At 39.7% G+C, this 18125-nt stretch overlaps 1 protein-coding gene across 1 annotated transcript in view; it reads right to left on the bottom strand.

Annotated features, from left to right (window-relative positions):
- Nucleotides 1-9914: 9914 nt before the first annotated feature.
- The window catches only part of LOC135197094 (haloacid dehalogenase-like hydrolase domain-containing 5), a 39029-nt gene continuing 30818 nt past the window's right edge, over nucleotides 9915-18125 (bottom strand). The window contains exons 5-7 of the mRNA XM_064224054.1: nucleotides 17836-18024; nucleotides 15471-15639; nucleotides 9915-10619 (exon numbers count right to left, since the gene is read on the bottom strand). Coding sequence (XP_064080124.1) covers nucleotides 10473-10619; nucleotides 15471-15639; nucleotides 17836-18024 — 505 coding nt within the window. The 3' untranslated portion in view covers nucleotides 9915-10472. The remainder of the gene's footprint in view (nucleotides 10620-15470; nucleotides 15640-17835; nucleotides 18025-18125) is intronic.

An 18125-nucleotide genomic window follows, 5' to 3' on the forward strand; every position in this document is an offset into this window, starting at 1 on the left:
GTTTTCTCTTTATTTTCTCCTTCTCAATATAAAGTTAAAAAACAAGTGGAGGTTTTCAGATTAAATTCATAGCATTGTACATTAATACGCTGAATCTCACTGTAGTGACCTCACTACCAAATTTCTCCAGACAAGTGCCCATTATCAGGAAAATTCGGATCTGCCAGGTATGTGCCACATAGCAGTGCCTGGAAAATTTGGGTGTGCCAAGTATGTGCCACTTAGTGCCTGTTATTTATATTAGACATTTGGACCAGCGATTTTTTTTTTTTTTTTTTTTTTTGTCTTTAGCTGCAATGTGAGCGAGCACATATGCTCTTACACAAAGCTTATAGAACAATTTCATTATGTTATTGAAACATGGTGTTATCTTCAGGCTATATAACAGAGTGACTGCTGCCAAATTTTCCAAGTGCAACATTTATTAACCATGTCTTGTTTACTGAATTAGTTTCAGCAGTAAGTTAGATTGTTTTCTTAATGGCTTTTAGGCCATGGAGTGTTTCACTTTAGCAGGAAGGCAAGTGTGTCACTTTAGCAAGAGGGCAAGTGTTTCAAAGAAAATTTTATTAACATTGCAGACTTTCCAGTTGATGGATGTAGCAGATAAGGGTTTGTAGCCATAGCCATAAGAATGGGTCGACCAATGAAAGATCCTGAATTCAAGACAGCCTTGAAGGAAAAAGTAAGAATTATCTGATCAGATTCAATCAAACCTACAGCAACCAAATCAGTGAGGTAATAAGTCAAGAGGACCACAAAAGAAGGTGGTCGAGCATCCATCAGAGAACACAAAAAGGATGTGACTGCTCTTAAATTTGTCAGGATGAGAAGCTGCTCCACTGGAATCCACAATTAACAAGACTTACCTGTCTTGGGTAAGATTTCTTTCCTCCACATCAATAACTATTTTTCTATTTTACATCGAATAATGGAGGCCTGAACAGTTTGATGCAAAGTATCACCAAGATAATTTAGTCCACAGTACCGTATCACCCATTCATTACTCTTTTAAAAATAATTTGGGTAAAACCTGTGTAATATTTTGGAAAACATATACTGTTTAATTACAAACTTTCGGCATCTAAAACTTAAGACATTATGAGGCATGATGTAAATTTGAAACAATTTGGGCTGTAAAATTTATTTTTGTACATGAACTTTCCTGTCAGATATATACTTAGCTATACGTCTCTGACGTCACGACAGAATTCAAAACTCGCGGCACACGCGACAGGTAGGTCAGGTGATCTACCTTACCCGCCGCTGGGTGGCGGCTGTAAGAACCAATCTCCCTTTCCAGCCAGAATTTTTCTGTCGCCGGTGACGACTACACCTGTGGTTGTTACCTCCTGACAGCTTTATTCAATTCTCGTTGCCGTGGATTTATTTGGACTGACTTTCGCGGTGAAGTACCTGATCTTGTTGCTTGGCATACGCATTTTGTGGATTGTTTTTTGGATGGATTGATTTGGATTTTTCTTTGATTTCGAGATGTCTGAGTTTAGAGGTTAAGAAATCTCTATTTTGTTTAGTGCTCCTATGGATGAATGCAAGGTGAGACTACCGAAAGCTACGGTAGATCCTCACACAGTTTTTGCTTTAAATGTAGAAGGAAAGAATGTTCTTTTGTTAACCCGTGTAATGAGTGTGAGAAGTTGGATGAGGGTGAATGGAAGGCTCTTTCTTCCTACTTGAGGAAGTTAGAGAAAGACAGGGTGAGAAAGGCTTCGTCTAGGAGTTCTAGTAAGTCTCGTATTAGCGAGGTGGAAGAAAATCCTGTTGTAGCATTAGAACCTTCTCCAGTTTCAGCTCCTGCGCCCTGCATCGAACTTAAGGATACGACTACGGAAGTGGCAACCATGAGAGCCACGATCCTTAGCATGGAAAAGAAGATTCGTTCGTTGCAAGGTAAGAGTAGTGAAGGTGAATTGTGCAGTGACCCCAGTGCAGTGGAGGGTGCGTCTGATCGGCTCCTTAATGCTTTCCAGGCCTAGACTCTCTTCCAGACTCCCAGTCCCAGTGGAGGAGGAAAGTCAACAGCCGCAGGAAGGTTAGGGAGGAAACTCCCACCGATCAGGCGTCCCCCCTCGGTATACCTGATGCTCGTACCCAGGCTGCCCTTGTTCGCGCGAAGAAGGAGGTATTGCGCCAATGCTTCTCTTCTTCTTCCTCACCTTCGCCTAGAAGAGGATGGAGCGCCTCGGATTCTTCCGCAAGACCGCTGAAGCGAAGCCTGGAAGGCTCCTGGTCGCCTTTTTCCTTCCAGCCCCGAATGTTTTTCCAGAAGAGCCGGAAGTAGAGATCAAGAAACCCAGGAGGAGCAGGAGTTCTCGCCTCATAGTAGGCTTCGAGCCTCTTCTCCGGTGGATGGATTTTGCAAGATCTCCAGCTCGAATCTTGCTGGACTGCAAGCGCAGATTTCGGCGCTGGCGGGCTCCTTGCAGGAGGAACGCGTCGGAAAGACGTCTCTCTCCCTGTCAAGAAGTCTAGGATTCCTTCGCCTGTGTTACCGTCTCAGTCAGAGTCGGTTCTCTCTCCTGTATCAGCGGATGGAAGGAGGCGCTCTTCCCTCGCAGGCGCTTGTCGTCTTCCAGGCGTCAATCGCCCAAGAAGCTTTCTCCTGGTGACTACATCTCTCCAGTAGGGAAGGGATCTAGCGCCTAGTAGGCGTTCGTTTAAAGGACAGGCGTACAGCCTCGTCTTCTCGCTCATTTCCGAAGATCCTTCATTCTCCGGATAAGAGAGCCTACTCTTTGATGGATTCGTCAAGAGACAGGATCTCGCCTTTTGTTAGGCGCCTTGAGCCTAGTAGGCGCTACTCCCCAAGTAGACGCTCTCCCGCTCCCAAGCGTGGTGCGGAGGATAGGCGCTTTTCTCCTGATAGGCGCGGCTCTCCTTTTAGCCGCTCGGTTCAGGACAGGCGTGTAGAGCCTGAAAGATATGTCTCTTCTGGGAGACTACCTTTTGAAGAGACACACAAGTCTGGATCGAAGTTTGTGGAGCATGTAGACGCCGGTCTCCTAGTAGGCGACCTTCTCCAGGGCTTCGCTCTCCTGTAAGTAGGCGCCAAGAGCCTAGTAGGGCATTCGCCTCATGGTAGGCGCAGTCTCGCCTGGCAGCCTCTCCCTTTGAAACAGGCGCATGGATCCCTGAGAAGCGCCTTGAGCATAGTAGGCTCTCCTCTCCTAGCAGGCGCTCCCCTTTGGAAGCCCGGAATTCTAGGAGTAGGATTAAGGATCAAAGAGCACGCACTCATCAGAGTAGGAAGGACTCATTCGAGAGGAGCTCTCCAGAAACTTTGGCTTCCCCTGATAGGCGCCAGTCTGCTACTAGACTCTCTCTGGACAGGCGCACTTCTTTAGAGAAGGCTAACTGCCCTCGTAAAGAAGCGGAGGGTTCTTCAGTGGATGAAGTTGAACCTTCAAGAGGAGGTGGTGAAGGACTCGTCAGTTTCGTCCCCCCTATAATATCCTTACAAGATCTCCTTCTTCAAGAGTTTTGGAGACTCCCTTACTCCCGTCGCTCCTCCGTCTCCTCTCTCTTTATTCTCGACTTCGAAGACGACGAAAGTTTCCTCTTGTGTGAGGATGAGCCAACCATCTCAATGAAGAAGGCTTTGAGAGGTTTTGGTGATTGGCTGCTTTCTAAGGAAGAGAAAGGGAAGACTGTGTTTTCTTTCCCTCCTTCCAAGCTTACGGGCAGACTGGGTATTTTGGTACGAGTCTGGAGAACCCCTAGGCCTGGGTCTTCCTTCATCGGCGGATGCGGACTTCTCTTCTCTGGTAGATGCAGCACGACGCTCGGCTCTTTTGTCTGCTAAGACTACCTGGGCTATGAACGAGCTTGACCACTGCTGAAGGGAATGTTTAGAGTCTTGGAAGTCTTCAACTTCCTTGACTGTCTTTGGGGGTCTTGGCTAAGAAGACTCAGAACCCGGATGCTATTTCGCCAGAAGATCTCAACAGTGTTCTAACGTGCATTGATAAAGCAGTTAGAGATGGATCGAGCGAAATAGCCTCCCTGTTTGGAGCAGGGATCCTTAAGAAGAGATCAGTCTTCTGCTCTTTCTGACTAAGTCTGTTTGCGCATGCCCAAAGAGCCTCTCTTCTGTATTCCGCAGCTCTCGCCTCTGCTATTTCCGAAGAAGATAATACAGGACTCTCAGGATTATCTCTGCGAAGGCGACTCAGGACATGCTCGCGCAGTCGCACGGAAACCTAGGACCTCCTTCCAGACGAAGACGAGGAAGGAGACTCCAGCTAGACAGGAGCCCTTTCGAGGGGGCCCTGTCCTTCTAGAGCCTCTACCTCGAGAGGTAATAGACCTTTCAAGAGATGGTAGGATCCTTCTCACGCTCTGTCAGAGCTAAGAAGTAGGGAAGTAGTCCTCCAAACACCAGTAGGTGCCAGACTTCTAAGATTCTCGGAAGCCTGGGCAAAGAGAGGAGCGGACAACTGGTCCCTCTCGATTATACGGAAAGGATATCTGATTCCCTTTACGGAAAGACCACCGTTGACAACGACTCCGAGGGAGTTGGTGGCCAGGTACAGGGGATCCCATCATGAGCCTTGCTTTAACACAAGCGTGGAACAAATGTTCGAGAAATAGGCTATAGAGTCTAGTGAGCGACCCTTGCTCAGCGGGCTTTTACAACCGCCTTTTTCTAGTTGCCAAAAGCCTCAGGAGGATGGAGACCGGTTCTGGATGTAAGCGCCCTGAATTTCTTTGTAGAAAAGAGAAGGTTCGCCATGGAGACGACATCCTCAGTGTTGGCGGCCCTTCGGCCAGGGGACTGGATGGTGTCCCTAGATCTTCAGGACGCTTACTTCCATGTGCCTATCCATCCTTCTTCAAGGAAATACCTCAGGTTCATGATGGGAGGAAGGATATTCCAGTTCAGGGCTTTGTGCTTCGGCCTTTCAACAGCCCCTCAGGTCTTCACAGGCCTAATGAAAAATGTAGCAAGATGGCTACATTTGGAGGGAGTCAGAGTGTCCCTTTACTTGGTACGACTGGCTAATCAGAGCCAAGTCCGCAGAAAAGATGTTTGGAGGACCTACCAAAAAGACCCTTTTCATGGCAAGTTTCTCTGGGACTTTTGGTGAACTTTCAAAAGTCCTCAGTTGATCCCCCAGTCAGATCGTATCTATCTGGGGATTCGGATGGCTTCTCTGGATTTTCGGGCTTTTCCGTCTCCAGAACGGATAGCCCGAGGTCAGAGGAAAGTCAAAGCCTTCCTAGAGAAGAAGTATGCACAGCGAGGGAGTGGATGAGTTTGTTGGGGACACTCTCCTCGTTGGAGCAATTCCTTTCTCTAGGAAGGTTGCACCTCAGACCTCTCCAGTTCTTTCTACATCGAAACTGGAGGTGTCGTTCGCAAAACCTAGAGTTTCTCCTTCGAGATCTCAAGGGAAATCAAGAAGGACCTCTCTTGGTGGGGCCAACCCTCTCAGGTTTGCAGAAGGGATGTCCCTTCACATTCCGAACCCCAACCAAGTGTTGTATTCCGACGCCTCGGAAACAGGTGGGGAGCAACGCTCGGCTCAAGAGAAGTGTCAGGCACCTGGAAGAAGGAACAGGTGACCTGGCACATCAACAAGAAGGAGCTGATGGCGGTTTGGCTAGCTTTGAAAGCTTTCGAGCCCCACGTCCTAGCTTCAGCAGTACAGATCAATCGACAACACCACGGCCCTGGCTTACATCAGGCAAGCAGGGGGGGACTCACTCTTTCTCCCTGTACGAGACAGCAAAAGAACTTCTGCTTTGGGCAGAGCAAGGAAGATTTGTCTCCTTACCAGGTTCGTACAGGGAGAAAGAACGTCAGAGCAGACCTCCTAAGCAGGAAAGATCAAGTCCTGCCTGCAGAGTGGACTCTTCACGAAGATGGTTGCCAGGACCTGTGGAAGCTTTGGGGCAAGCCTCATATGACCTCTTCGCCACAGCCAAGAATGCGAGGATAGCCAACTACTGCTCTCCGATATCGGACCCGAGGGCAGTGTCGATAGACGCGTTTCTACTAGATTGGAAGGGTCTAGACATGTATGCTTTTCCTCCATTCAAGAATACTGGGAGAGACTCTAAAGAAATTTGCAGAATCGGGAGGCAGCAAGGATGACGCTGGTAGCCCCGTTCTGGCCCCGCACAAGTATGGTTCACAGAGGTACTGGAATGGTTAGTAGATCTTCCGAGAAACATTACCACAGAGGATCGATCTGCTCAGACAACCCCACTTCGAGAGGTATCACAAAAACCTCCCGCTCTAGATCTGACTGGCTTCAGACTGTCAAAAGTTTGGTCAGAACGAGAGGCTTTTCTGCAAGAGTTGCAACGGCTATCGCAGCAGCAAGAAGGCCTTCTACCCTTAGAGTCTACCAATCGAAGTGGGACGTCTTTCGGCGATGGTGTAGGAACCATCACTTTCCCTCTTCCAGTACCTCTGTGACCCAAATAGCAGACTTCTTACTTTTCCTTAGGGAAGAAAGTGGATTGGCGGTATCAACCATTAAAGGCTATCGTAGCATGCTATCTGCAGTGTTTAGGCACAGAAACTTAAACATTTCAGAAGATAAGGACCTTCATGATCTATAAGATCGTTTGAAACATCCAAGAAGGTTTCTCCAGGGGTTCCGAGTTGGAATCTGGATGTAGTGCTACGTTACCTGAGGTCCAATAAGTTCGAACCGCCTCAGTCTGCCTCGTTTAGAGACCTCACGAAGAAGACAATTTTTCTCATGGCATTGGCTTCCGCAAAGAGGGTTAGTGAACTCCATGCACTAGAAGGAAATGTGGGATTCAGAGGAGATGCAGCTATCTGTTCGTTCATTCCTTTGTTCTTAGCCAAGAACGAGAACCCCTCAAATCCTTGGCCTAGGAGCTTTGAAGTACAAGGCTTGTCTGCATTAGTAGGCGAGGAAGCAGAGAGGTCGCTTTTGCCCAGTACGAAGTTTGAAATTCTATCTACAGAGAAAGAAAAAACTTAAGGGCAACTGATGTCAACCTTTGGTGCTCTGTAAGAGAATCCAAGGAGGACTCTTTCGAAGAATGCGCTTTCTTTCTTTATCAGAAGCCTGGTGAAAGAAGCGCATGCGATATGTGATGAAAGTCAATTCAAAGTTCTTAAGGTCAAAGCTCATGAGGTAAGAGCTATTGCCACGTCATTGACTTTTAACAAAAACATATCCCTGAGTAATATTATGAAGGCAACATTCTGGCGTTGCAACTCAGTCTTTGCAAACCACTATCTGAGAGACGTCAAAATTACGTATGAAAAGTGCTTCGGGTTAGGCCCGTACGTATCGGCGGATTCAGTGCTGGGGCAGGGAGGAGCTGACATATCCTTAGTAGTATATATTTTTCCCCTTGTTAGGTTGTAAGTTTTTGGTTGTTTGAAAGAACATGCGGGTAGGCATGTTTTTCATTTTCGTAGTCTACAATGATTAGATTGGTTAGGTGATCGGTTTATGTTTTGAGCTCCTTGCAATGATAGTGGGTTAGGTTTCCTGTCATATAGTGGGCGAATCCCCGTTGACAGATCCTGCTCGGATTCTATCAAGTAAGCGGATAACCAAATCCCTTTGATAGACCCAAGAGTCTGTCAGCGTAGGTCACGCCCTCGCTGAAGCTCTTAAGGCAACGCAGACTCATAGACAGTAACTACGAAGTCTTCTGCCTAAAAACAGGTAAGAACCAAGGTTGTATTTTTACATCCTACAACCTAGTGTTGTTTTCCCCTTTTTTCCATATATTGCTGTCTCTTTCCCTCCACCAAGGGTGTCAATCAGCTAAGTATATATCTGACAGGAAAGTTCATGTACAAAAATGTTATTGTTAGTATACAATAAGGTTTTGTACATACTTACCTGGCAGATATATATGTAAGTGTTTACATAATAAAAATATGGAATGTTAGTCCATATATATAAAGGTCTAAAACTAAAGAGGTCAACCAGAGGGGGTTGGCTTGCAGGAATGTGATCAGACTAGAGACGCTAAAGATGACGTATACAATAAGTATGTAGGCTAGTTGTTTTTTTTGACATGCCGTTCACCTGTAGTCATTCAATTGTTTATAAACATTAGTCCAAGCTCCCTGCTTGAGACAACTACCGCCTACGTGATCTGTAGCGTCTCATTTTGATTGTGTGTTCGTATGAAACTATGTCATTTGTATGTATGTTCATATGTTCGAACTATTGTCTGTTCCTTCATAACTTGTAACAGAGATGGTAGACAGCAGAACAGAGTTAGCTATCGTCATTAGAAGACCTGTACCTCTTTACCTAAGCTTTATCATGTAGAGGAATAGGATTAGCCATCATCATTGGCAGAAGCGATCAAGCTATTGTTATTAGAAGACTTGTACAATCATATCTGATCTTCACCATGTAAAACTTCAAGAAGAATATATATTTTTTTTATACTTAGTGGTTTTCTACAAGAACCTCCTCACCGAACCATGAGTTTAACACATCGTCGTAAAGATAATACCGACTTCGTAAGTGATCTACAAAACCCCAGACACTCCATTGAAGATGCAATACCAACCGACTTAGCGTATAGATTATCGCTAGTCTAACATTACCTCATAGGGCGCCTTATCATACAAGGCACAAGCCCTAATATATACGATTGATGGCCCGCCCAGCCTCCCCTCAGGAGACCGTGGAATGAAAAATTTAAAAATTCTGGCCTGGAAAGGGAGATTGGTTCTTACAGCCGCCACCCAGCGGTCGGGTAAGGTAGATCACCTGACCTACCTGTCGCGTGTGCCGCGAGTTTTGAATTCTGCGTGACGTCAGAGACGTATAGCTAAGTATATATCTGCCAGGTAAGTATGTACAAAACCTTATTGTATACTAACAATAACATTTTTCCTTACACTAATTACACCTATAGACTGATAATAGATTACTTTTGGGGATAATGATCTAAAGGGGATTTTGGCTCTGTTCATCAAGCTATGAATAATCCAAAAACTAAAGTTGACAGTTTATAACTGAATCAGAGTGGCATCAATATGTTGGTATGATTTGTTCTCTACTATAATCATCTAAACAACTACAGTACTTTATAGAGTCATGCTTAGTACATAATTAAAGGATTATGAATCTTGGTAAAGTTCCACTGCTGAAGTTGTTAGCCTAAATGGTAGTCCTTAAACTAATGAAAGATCACAGTCAAACCACTCTGTTCCACCCCCAATAATTTCCTTTTTAAATGTGTTTCCTATAATAGAGAATTTCAAGCACACAATCAAGAACTAACGGTCTTGATGGTACTGTGCCCTGTAAATTCTTGTTGCTAAAAGTATAGATCAAAGACTTAAATATCTCTTAAAAGTTCCACAAAATTTAAAATATTGAAAATAATTACATGAATTATAATCAGTAATAACACTTAAGGAACCACAGGATTCACTATACTTAAAAGTTTTACATAAATTCTTGATTTAGGGTAAAGTTCAAGTAAGCTTAGCAGTCATACAGTACCATGACCAACTGAACTTATCCTAATTCAAAACTAAGTACTGACCTTTAAAATAAAACAAGAAGGAAAACTGGCCAAGAAAGAGAAAATTTTAAAATCTAAAAGTAATACTACTATGTTTCCTTAATTATTGACTGCATTTGCCAACTGACAGTAGCTACCAAACTGGCTCTTAATCATTCCACCTGTACCAGAGACCAACACTTGGCTAACATAGCATGAAATTGGGAATGAACATCGGTGCAATGTATCCTATATAACACTGGCAGGATATAATATCAGTCCATGGCGAGTTGCAGTTTTATGTGGATGAAATAATACTCCATGGACAAATGTGAAGAAATTTCTTCACAAGTGATTAAAACTTAAAAAGGGGAAACTGCCCACTATAATTACAGAGCTGTCATGATGATTAAAAGTCTTAATACTGGAGTTAGGTGTTAACTACATTTTCCATTATTTACTTTGTAATAAATATTACAGGTACTGAGCTTACCCTTTACATTAGAAAATAATTAATTTTGTAATTTTTATAACTTAACACAAACAATCCATTAAAACTGATTTAATAACCTTGGTTATATAGTTTCATATAAAAGAGAAAAGCTATTGTTTTTTGGAAACCCATTTCAAAGAAAAGATTAAAAAATGTGAACATTCAAGATTTAATAAGAGCTATCACCTGTTTCACCGTGGCCAAGTAAAATAATTTTTATTTTCTCTACAATACTCCTTAACGTTAGTCAGTCAAGTGACTTTGAAACATTACAGGAGTCATAACTAAAAATTAAATCCTCTGAGTCTATATCTGCAGTTAACAAATGAGGTATTCAAGTGTTCCTGCTAAAAACACTAGAATTGTCTCCTTTACAAGTACAGTATTTAAAATCGCACTTGAACAATGCAAGTAATACAAATCAGTTCTGTAACTAAAGATATGTAATGGAAATAAATTATATTTATGTATACATATATCTGATTGCCTAAAGGAAATTCTCTAGCTTAAAAATAGTATTGATGGCTTCTAAAACGCATTTGACTGACAAAGAAGGCTCTTGAAGCTTGGCCTCTACAGGTAAGAAATCTCGTGGCGAGTGGTCCAACAATTCCTCTCCATTGTATACGCCAGTCTGAAATAACAAAATGAACGCAGCTATATTGGTGCCAAGTCATGTTTTGCCCTCACCATTTCCTAAAATTTATTTTTAGTAACTAGCCAAAAAACATCTACTGCTTATACATTTTAATTGCAATATTTGACCGTCACTATGCTGAACTTTATTATCTGTTGGGGGGGGGGGGGTTAGTGCTGTCAGTGCACTTCATGTGGTGCAGTGTAGACATTACTTAGATTTTGCAGTGTCCCTTTGGCCCTTTGCTGCAACCCTTTCATATTTTCCTTCTACCATCTTACTTTCCACCCTCTCTTAACCCTCTTACGCCGACTGGACGTATTTTACGTCAACATTTTTTCTCCCGTGTGCCGACTGGACGTATTTTACGTCGACTTACAAAAGTTTTTTTTTTTTTTAATTCGCGGAAAAATACTTATAGGCCTACCAGCCTAAAACTTTTGAATCATGCGCCTTGGGGGATGCTGGGAGTTCACGGATCAAGGTTTTGTTTTGTTTACAATCGTTACGCAGGCGCACAAGCGCGAATTTCTTTCTTGCCGCACTAAAAAGTATCTGTGACACATCTCTGAAATTATTTCGTCACTTTAACATAATTTTTGTACCATTGTAAATTAGCCGTTACATGAAGTATTATATATGAAAATGTGTGCATTTTTATGTAGAATACAACAATAAAATACTCATGATTGTAGCTTTTATCAGTTTTGAGATATTTTCATATAAACGACAATTGCCAAAATTTCAACCTTCGGTCAACTTTTGTAAGCTAAAACTCTTATATTTTAGTAATATTCAATCATTTACCTTAATTTTGCAACTAATTGGAAGTCTCTAGCACAATATTTCGATTTATGGTGAATTTATGAAAAAACTTTTTCCTTATGTCCGCGCGGTAACTTCCGAAAAAAATCATACATGCGATTGTGGTAATGTTTGCACCACTTTAAAATTAGCCGTTATATAAAGTTTTATATATGAAAATGTGCGCAATTTCATGCACAATACAACTAAAACCAACCCATGGTTGTAGCTTTTATCAGTTTTGAGATATTTTCATATAAATAACGATAATTGCCAAATTTTCAACCTTCGGTCAACTTTGACTCTACCGAAATGGTAGAAAAACGCAATTGTAAGCTAAAACGCTTAATTCTAGTAATATTCAAGCATTTACCTTCATTTTGCAACAAATTGGAAGTCTCTAGCACAATATTTCGATTTATGGTGAATTTATGAAAAAAAATAACATTTTCTTTACGTCCGCGCGGTAACTCTTCCGAAAAAATCATACGTGCAATTGTGGTAATGTTTGCACCATTTTAAATTAGCCGTTACATAAAGTTTTATATATGAAAATGTGCGCAATTTCATGTAGAATACAACAAAAAATAATTTAAAGTTGTAGCTTTTCTCATTTTTGAAATATTTGCATATAAATCACGATAAATAGAAAAAACCACGTTCGGTCAACTTTGACTCTACCGAAATGGTCGAAAAACGCAATTGTAAGCTAAAACTCTTACAGTCTAGTAATATTAAGTCATTTATCTTCATCTTGAAACAAATTCGAAGTCTCTAGCAAAATATTTAGATTTATGGTGAATTTAAAAAAAATCTTTCCTTCCCTCCGCGCGCGGATTCTCCGCCACAAATCTCCGAAATGCGTACGTACCGTTCTCGGAATATTTGCTCAGTTTCATATTAGGCATTTCATAGAGTTTTATATAAGAAAACGTGCGCAATTTCATGTAGAATAAAACGAAAAATATTTGAAGGTTGTAGCTTTTCTTATTTCTGAAATAATTGCATATAAAAAATATATATAAAAAAATTCGACATTCGGTCAACTTTAACTCGTCAGATATGGTCGAAAACTGCAATTGTAAGCTAATACTCCTACAGTATGTAATATTCAATCATTTGTCTTCATTTTGAAAGAAATTGGAAATCTCTAGGACAATATTTAGATTTATGGTGAATTTTTGAAAAAAATATTTGTTTACGTCCGCGCGTTACGAATTCATGCATTATTTTGTGATAATATTTTCTCTGTGTTGCTTTTATCGTTTTACAATGTGTTATATACCAAAATGATCGCAATTTAGTGTATATTACAACGAAAAAAAAAGTAACTTGTTACCTTTAACCGTTTTGCGCACAGCACGATTTGAATACAATTATATATGAAATTTCGTTTTTGCGCTATCATATATCGCATTATTTATATATGATAATGATAATTTTTTTCATTTCTGATGGTTGCATACTAAACTTCAGCCAATGACAAAAAAAAAAAGGAGCCAAAATGAACTCTTAATCTTGAAAACTAAGCGCGCTGTGAGTTTTTGAAAAAAATATTTTTTCCGCTTCCGCACTCACTCTGAAACACCTCCGGCACACGGGAGACAATTTTTTTTTACCGCTCCGGTGTAAGAGGGTTAACAATTGTTTCATAGCACAACTCCAAGGTTTTCCTCCTGTTACACCTTTAACCCTTAGTGGATGGGTAAAAAAAATCAATACTGCAGCTCCTCAAGCTAGGTAAACTTTGAGGTCGGCAAAAAAAAAAAAATCATCATCAATGGAAAGAAGATATGCAAATGCACAAGGTGAAAGGAAAATTCTAAAAAATTTTCCCTACCTTCCATGAGACGTTGAAAATTACTAATTACAACCCCTTTTGGGGGGGGGGGAGGCTCTTTTACAAGACAATCATAAATTTTACCAACTTATGTTTTTTCTAATAAATTATTTTAATTTGTAAAATTATAATTACAGCTTACACAATATCAAAACAGAGAAGAAATAAAATCTAACAAATTTTTGGCATATTTGTTGAAAAATATTCATGTACCAAAAACAAAGATTCAGTAACTTTTTTTTTATTTAGAACATGTTTTTAGTAATATTTCTTTGCAAAATTACATTTACAACCAAGATACCATTATAAAAAACAAGAACAAAAACCAACAGCAACCCCTTGGTATATTTAGGAGATATTTACAACGATGTCAATGAGAGACATAGTATGTACATTCACCCTTGAAGTCCTGACATGCCAGATTTGTGATTTTAGCCAGTGTAAAAGTTGCCATTAGTGAATTTATGAGCTATAGAGGTATTGGCACCTCTTTCCCGCCTGATTATTTCCAAATTGATGGCTGTTAATATTGCTTCTCCACAGGATCAATCCGTCCACCACCCCAAACCTGTTACTACTTCTCCTGAGAAGCTATCCGTCCATTAAGGGTTAAAACCTTTCTTTATCCGTCCATTAAGGGTTAAAACCTTTCTTTATACTCTCAATTTCCCTTTCAGTGCTGAATTACTTCATAGGTTGCAGCTCATGGCCTTTGGCCAAAATTCTATATTCCATTACTATTGTAAAGTTGTAAAAAATTAATGTTTTTCATTAATTATAAAACAAATATTTCCTGCTAATTGTATTGCCCTGATGTTAAAAAAAAAAAATTTGAGGAGTGCAAAACATGGTAAAAGGAGCCACCGATCATGTTGCCATTAACACTTACTGTTAAAATCAATGTCTGTCTGTTATTATGTACAAGTTGAAATTCTAATGCTTTTAAAAAAATCTTAATGTAGTAGTGCTCTTAAATATCTTTTAAAACTGATGCAGTAATACTGATGATTAATATTGTAATCAATAAATGCAGTTACTAACAAATGGTGTCAAAACAAAATTCATGAGAAATTATAGTAAAACTTAAAATGGTAGTCTGCATTCTAATTCTTAGCAATGAGCCCTAAATTCTGAAAATATGCTTTGACTTTAAATATGGTTCAAATTATCAGCAAATTTGTGATCCATGCATTTGAATTTAAAACTACATATTCATTTTCTACAAAAATTGCATAGGTATGGGTTAGGCCTAGGTACTTCGTCAATCCTGTCAGCATGGTTCCTGCTATTCTGATTCCTAATTCTTTGTTCAAAATCCTGCACTATGCTGACTACAGCTATACTGTTGCCATTCTCAAGTACAATTATTTAGCCTCCTTTCAAATTCTTACCTTTTAGATACAATATAAAGGAATGCTATACTAATATGGTCTGTATTAACAGCCCAAGTTTTAAGATGACATATTGTATTACATCAGTATAATATGCTTTGCAAAACAGAAAGGTTTCAAGTGTGAAACATCCTAGCATACTTTAATTCTCACTGGAAATGTAATACACTCTTGATGGTATTATAGAGCAAAGACTAACTAAAAGCATACGTATATATACTATAGCATAAATGAAAGTGTACTTTAATCACAAGCTTAGTCCTACATCCAAGTAAAGAATTACAGTCATATTTAAAAACCACTTCATTTGCTCTGAAATCTTACCATACGTTTGTCATTACTTGTGTTTACCATTAGTGTTCTGCCTTTTAATCTTGAAATATTCTCTTGTTTTGCTTTGCATACTACCAGTTAATCAATAAGCTTTGAGCACAATCCAATCTTAAGATTTTTCTAGTGCAATGGATCCCCATATTCGTGGGTGATAGGTATCATTCTCCCCCCATAGCTAAAATTTGTGAATACTTAAAATCCCTAAAAAATAATTAGAACTGCCTAGTTTCATAGTTCAAATGCAAAAAAAAGAACCCTCTAAAAATGTTTATACCTCGGTATTTTAAAAGTTTTATCACAAAAAGTATATTTACAGAGTTAAAAAATATGAAAATCTAGTATTTTGTGAATATTTCTCAGTGAAAAATCAGCGAATAGGAGAGTCCCCGAATAGCAGCGGTTGAGTGTAACTGTAAGGGAGAGAGCAAATTTTCCCCTCATCTTAAACAATTTATATCATGTAAAAGAACAATTCTTTACCTTGACTAAAACTGAATAGCACTGATCAGCAGTAAGGCCTTTGAAGTCTTGAGTAGAAAGATCTAAACCACGTGCTCCCTGCATTGTGACTCTCTTCTTACTTCCTCTGTGTCGTCTCACATATTCCTGATATAAGTTCATCCCAAATATGTCTGTGTGAATGTTGTCTCTGAAAAAAGCACACAGGAAAATTTAAATATCTCAAAGAAGAAAATCAACAAGATTTGCTGAACTACAAACTACATTAATTTGCTAATGTCTGAGAAAGGTACTAAAGCAAAAATGTCAAATGATTTTTAGAAAGACAACTGAAGAAAGAGTAAAATAAGTATGGAAAATTTCCATACATGCAACCTCTATTAGGAAAAATGCTTTGGGGGGGGGGGGGGGGGTGGAGGAGAGCAAAGTGAAAAAGTAAACTCTCCAAGGTGGTTAAAGAAAGACTGACGCATCACAAGGTTCCAAGCCCAGTCGGTGACCAGCTTCCACCTTGTATACGCATGAATTGCCAGATGCCACAGATTCCTTGTTTACAATTTTGATTGTTTTTTAAGACCAAAGGTTTGTTCTGCATATTCATTAATTTTCTATAGGATAGCATTTCAATCCTGTATACATACATTAAATCTTCACATATTTGAATAAACACAAATATCAATGCTGTGACAAAGAAAGCACAGTGGATTAACTGCACCATATTAACACCAAAACTGCACTCCCAGAGGGCTAGCCTGAAAACTGCATATTTCAATGCTCTAAATTATATATATAATTCAAATGAGGAACAATGCACAATACAGTACTAAAGAATTCTACGTAATAATAAATCATAAGTACTAAAGAATTCTACGTAATAATAAATCATAAGTAATTTTGTGCATATATTCTTACAAGGGAAAATTAAAATATGAATACATTAGAATCAAACCCAGGACTTTCAACTGAAATGCAAGGGTGCTACCAACTGACCCACACAGCCCAAAAAAGCTGGTCTGTTGGTAACACTTCCTCACCCATGGTAATATTTTCTATGTACATAGAAATACTAAGTTCATTTAAGTTGTTTATTTAAATTTTCTATTGGACTTCCTTCCAATCTTGCCTCTACTTACTTCATTAAACCTCTCCTGCTCTTTTGCAAGCTACTTAATACTCGGGTACATATTCCTTTTACTGTCATTTTTGGTTTATACAAGTGGTATGGTTGTTGGTCTGGAAAATAAGGTTGTTAAGTATGCCAGTGATACAACACTTTGTGAGTGTAGCAGTCTCCATTTATGAGAAATAAGCTGCCCTCAGCCTCAATCAGGGTATAGACTGGATCAGTGAAAGGTGTAGTCGCTGGAGTATGAAGCTGAACTCCATTGAAACAACAACCATTGATTAGCAGATCTTGTACAGATCTTCCATCCCATCCTTCCCTTCAGGTGGATGGGACTTTGCTGAAGAGTCTGAAGTTTATCTATTCTTGGTGTAACTTTGACTTGCATCTTACTTTTGAGAAACATCTAATAAATGTTTCAGCAAATGCTGCACGAAAGTTAGGTTTTGTTCATAGGGACTCACGTATTTACAACAATGATAAAAGCAATGAAACCAGTTCTAAGTCATTTGTGCTTCCTTTACTATAATACTGTTCTTCAGAGTGGATGTCTGCTTCTGCCAGATATGTATTGATCTCTTTTAGTTAAGAGTTGTTCATGGTGGTATTACTGTTTCCAAATATTAGCGGTTAGGACTTCGACCATTGACGGATGGTCTCTTGTTTATCACATTTCCATAAGTTGTACTGTATCTTAATAGAGATCTTTCATATTCACAATTGTTCCCTGCCGAGAGCAACCAGATTCACTGAGGAGCAGCACCAGTATGCAGTAAATGTGCCTCGCTGTCGAACTTCTCGGTTCCAGAGGTCCTTTATTCCTCACACTGTTGGACCCTGGAACAGTTTCCCTGAGGATGTTGTACAACTGAAACTTCCAAACTTCAAGCAAAGATGCAATGCATTACTACCCTAATACTACTATACTAGCATTTTAATTATTTTTATCTATTAATTTCTTTCTTTATAAATAAGAGATCTCTCTTCTCTCTGTATTCCCCTTTACCTTCTCTACTTCCTGATGAGCACCATCTTCTTTGGAAGTTTGAATTAAAGTTAATGGCCCCTGTAGGTTTGTTCCATATGAATAGGGTTCATCTTCTGAATAATAATTTAAACATGATAAACATTATGTAGATGTAACACACAGGTTGCTGCTATTAAAATAATAATAAATGATTTCCCTTACATACACCATACATATATTCTAACTTAGCTAATAATTTGACTAATATAATCTTTATCTAGTTACAACATACTCACCCTACTGCATAAAGTTTAGTTATAGGATGGCTTATGCCTATAGATCTTGCATGGTGCTGTACCATAGTCTCTGCGTGGTAGTAAGTTATCTCAGAAGGTTTCCCAACAAGGGCAGTGTATATGAGATCGTTACCCGTGACCTTCTTGTAAAGAGCCTCCAAACACAAGAGGAAAGCACCATGACCAAATCTACAAAGGAAAAACACTGTATCAATGTATAAAAACACGAGGTTCTAATGACATACTAGTAGTAAATTAATATCATGAATAAATTAGGTTAATCAGTCCAC

This window comes from Macrobrachium nipponense, chromosome 18, assembly GCF_015104395.2.
Source record: "Macrobrachium nipponense isolate FS-2020 chromosome 18, ASM1510439v2, whole genome shotgun sequence".
Lineage (NCBI taxonomy): Eukaryota > Metazoa > Arthropoda > Malacostraca > Decapoda > Palaemonidae > Macrobrachium > Macrobrachium nipponense.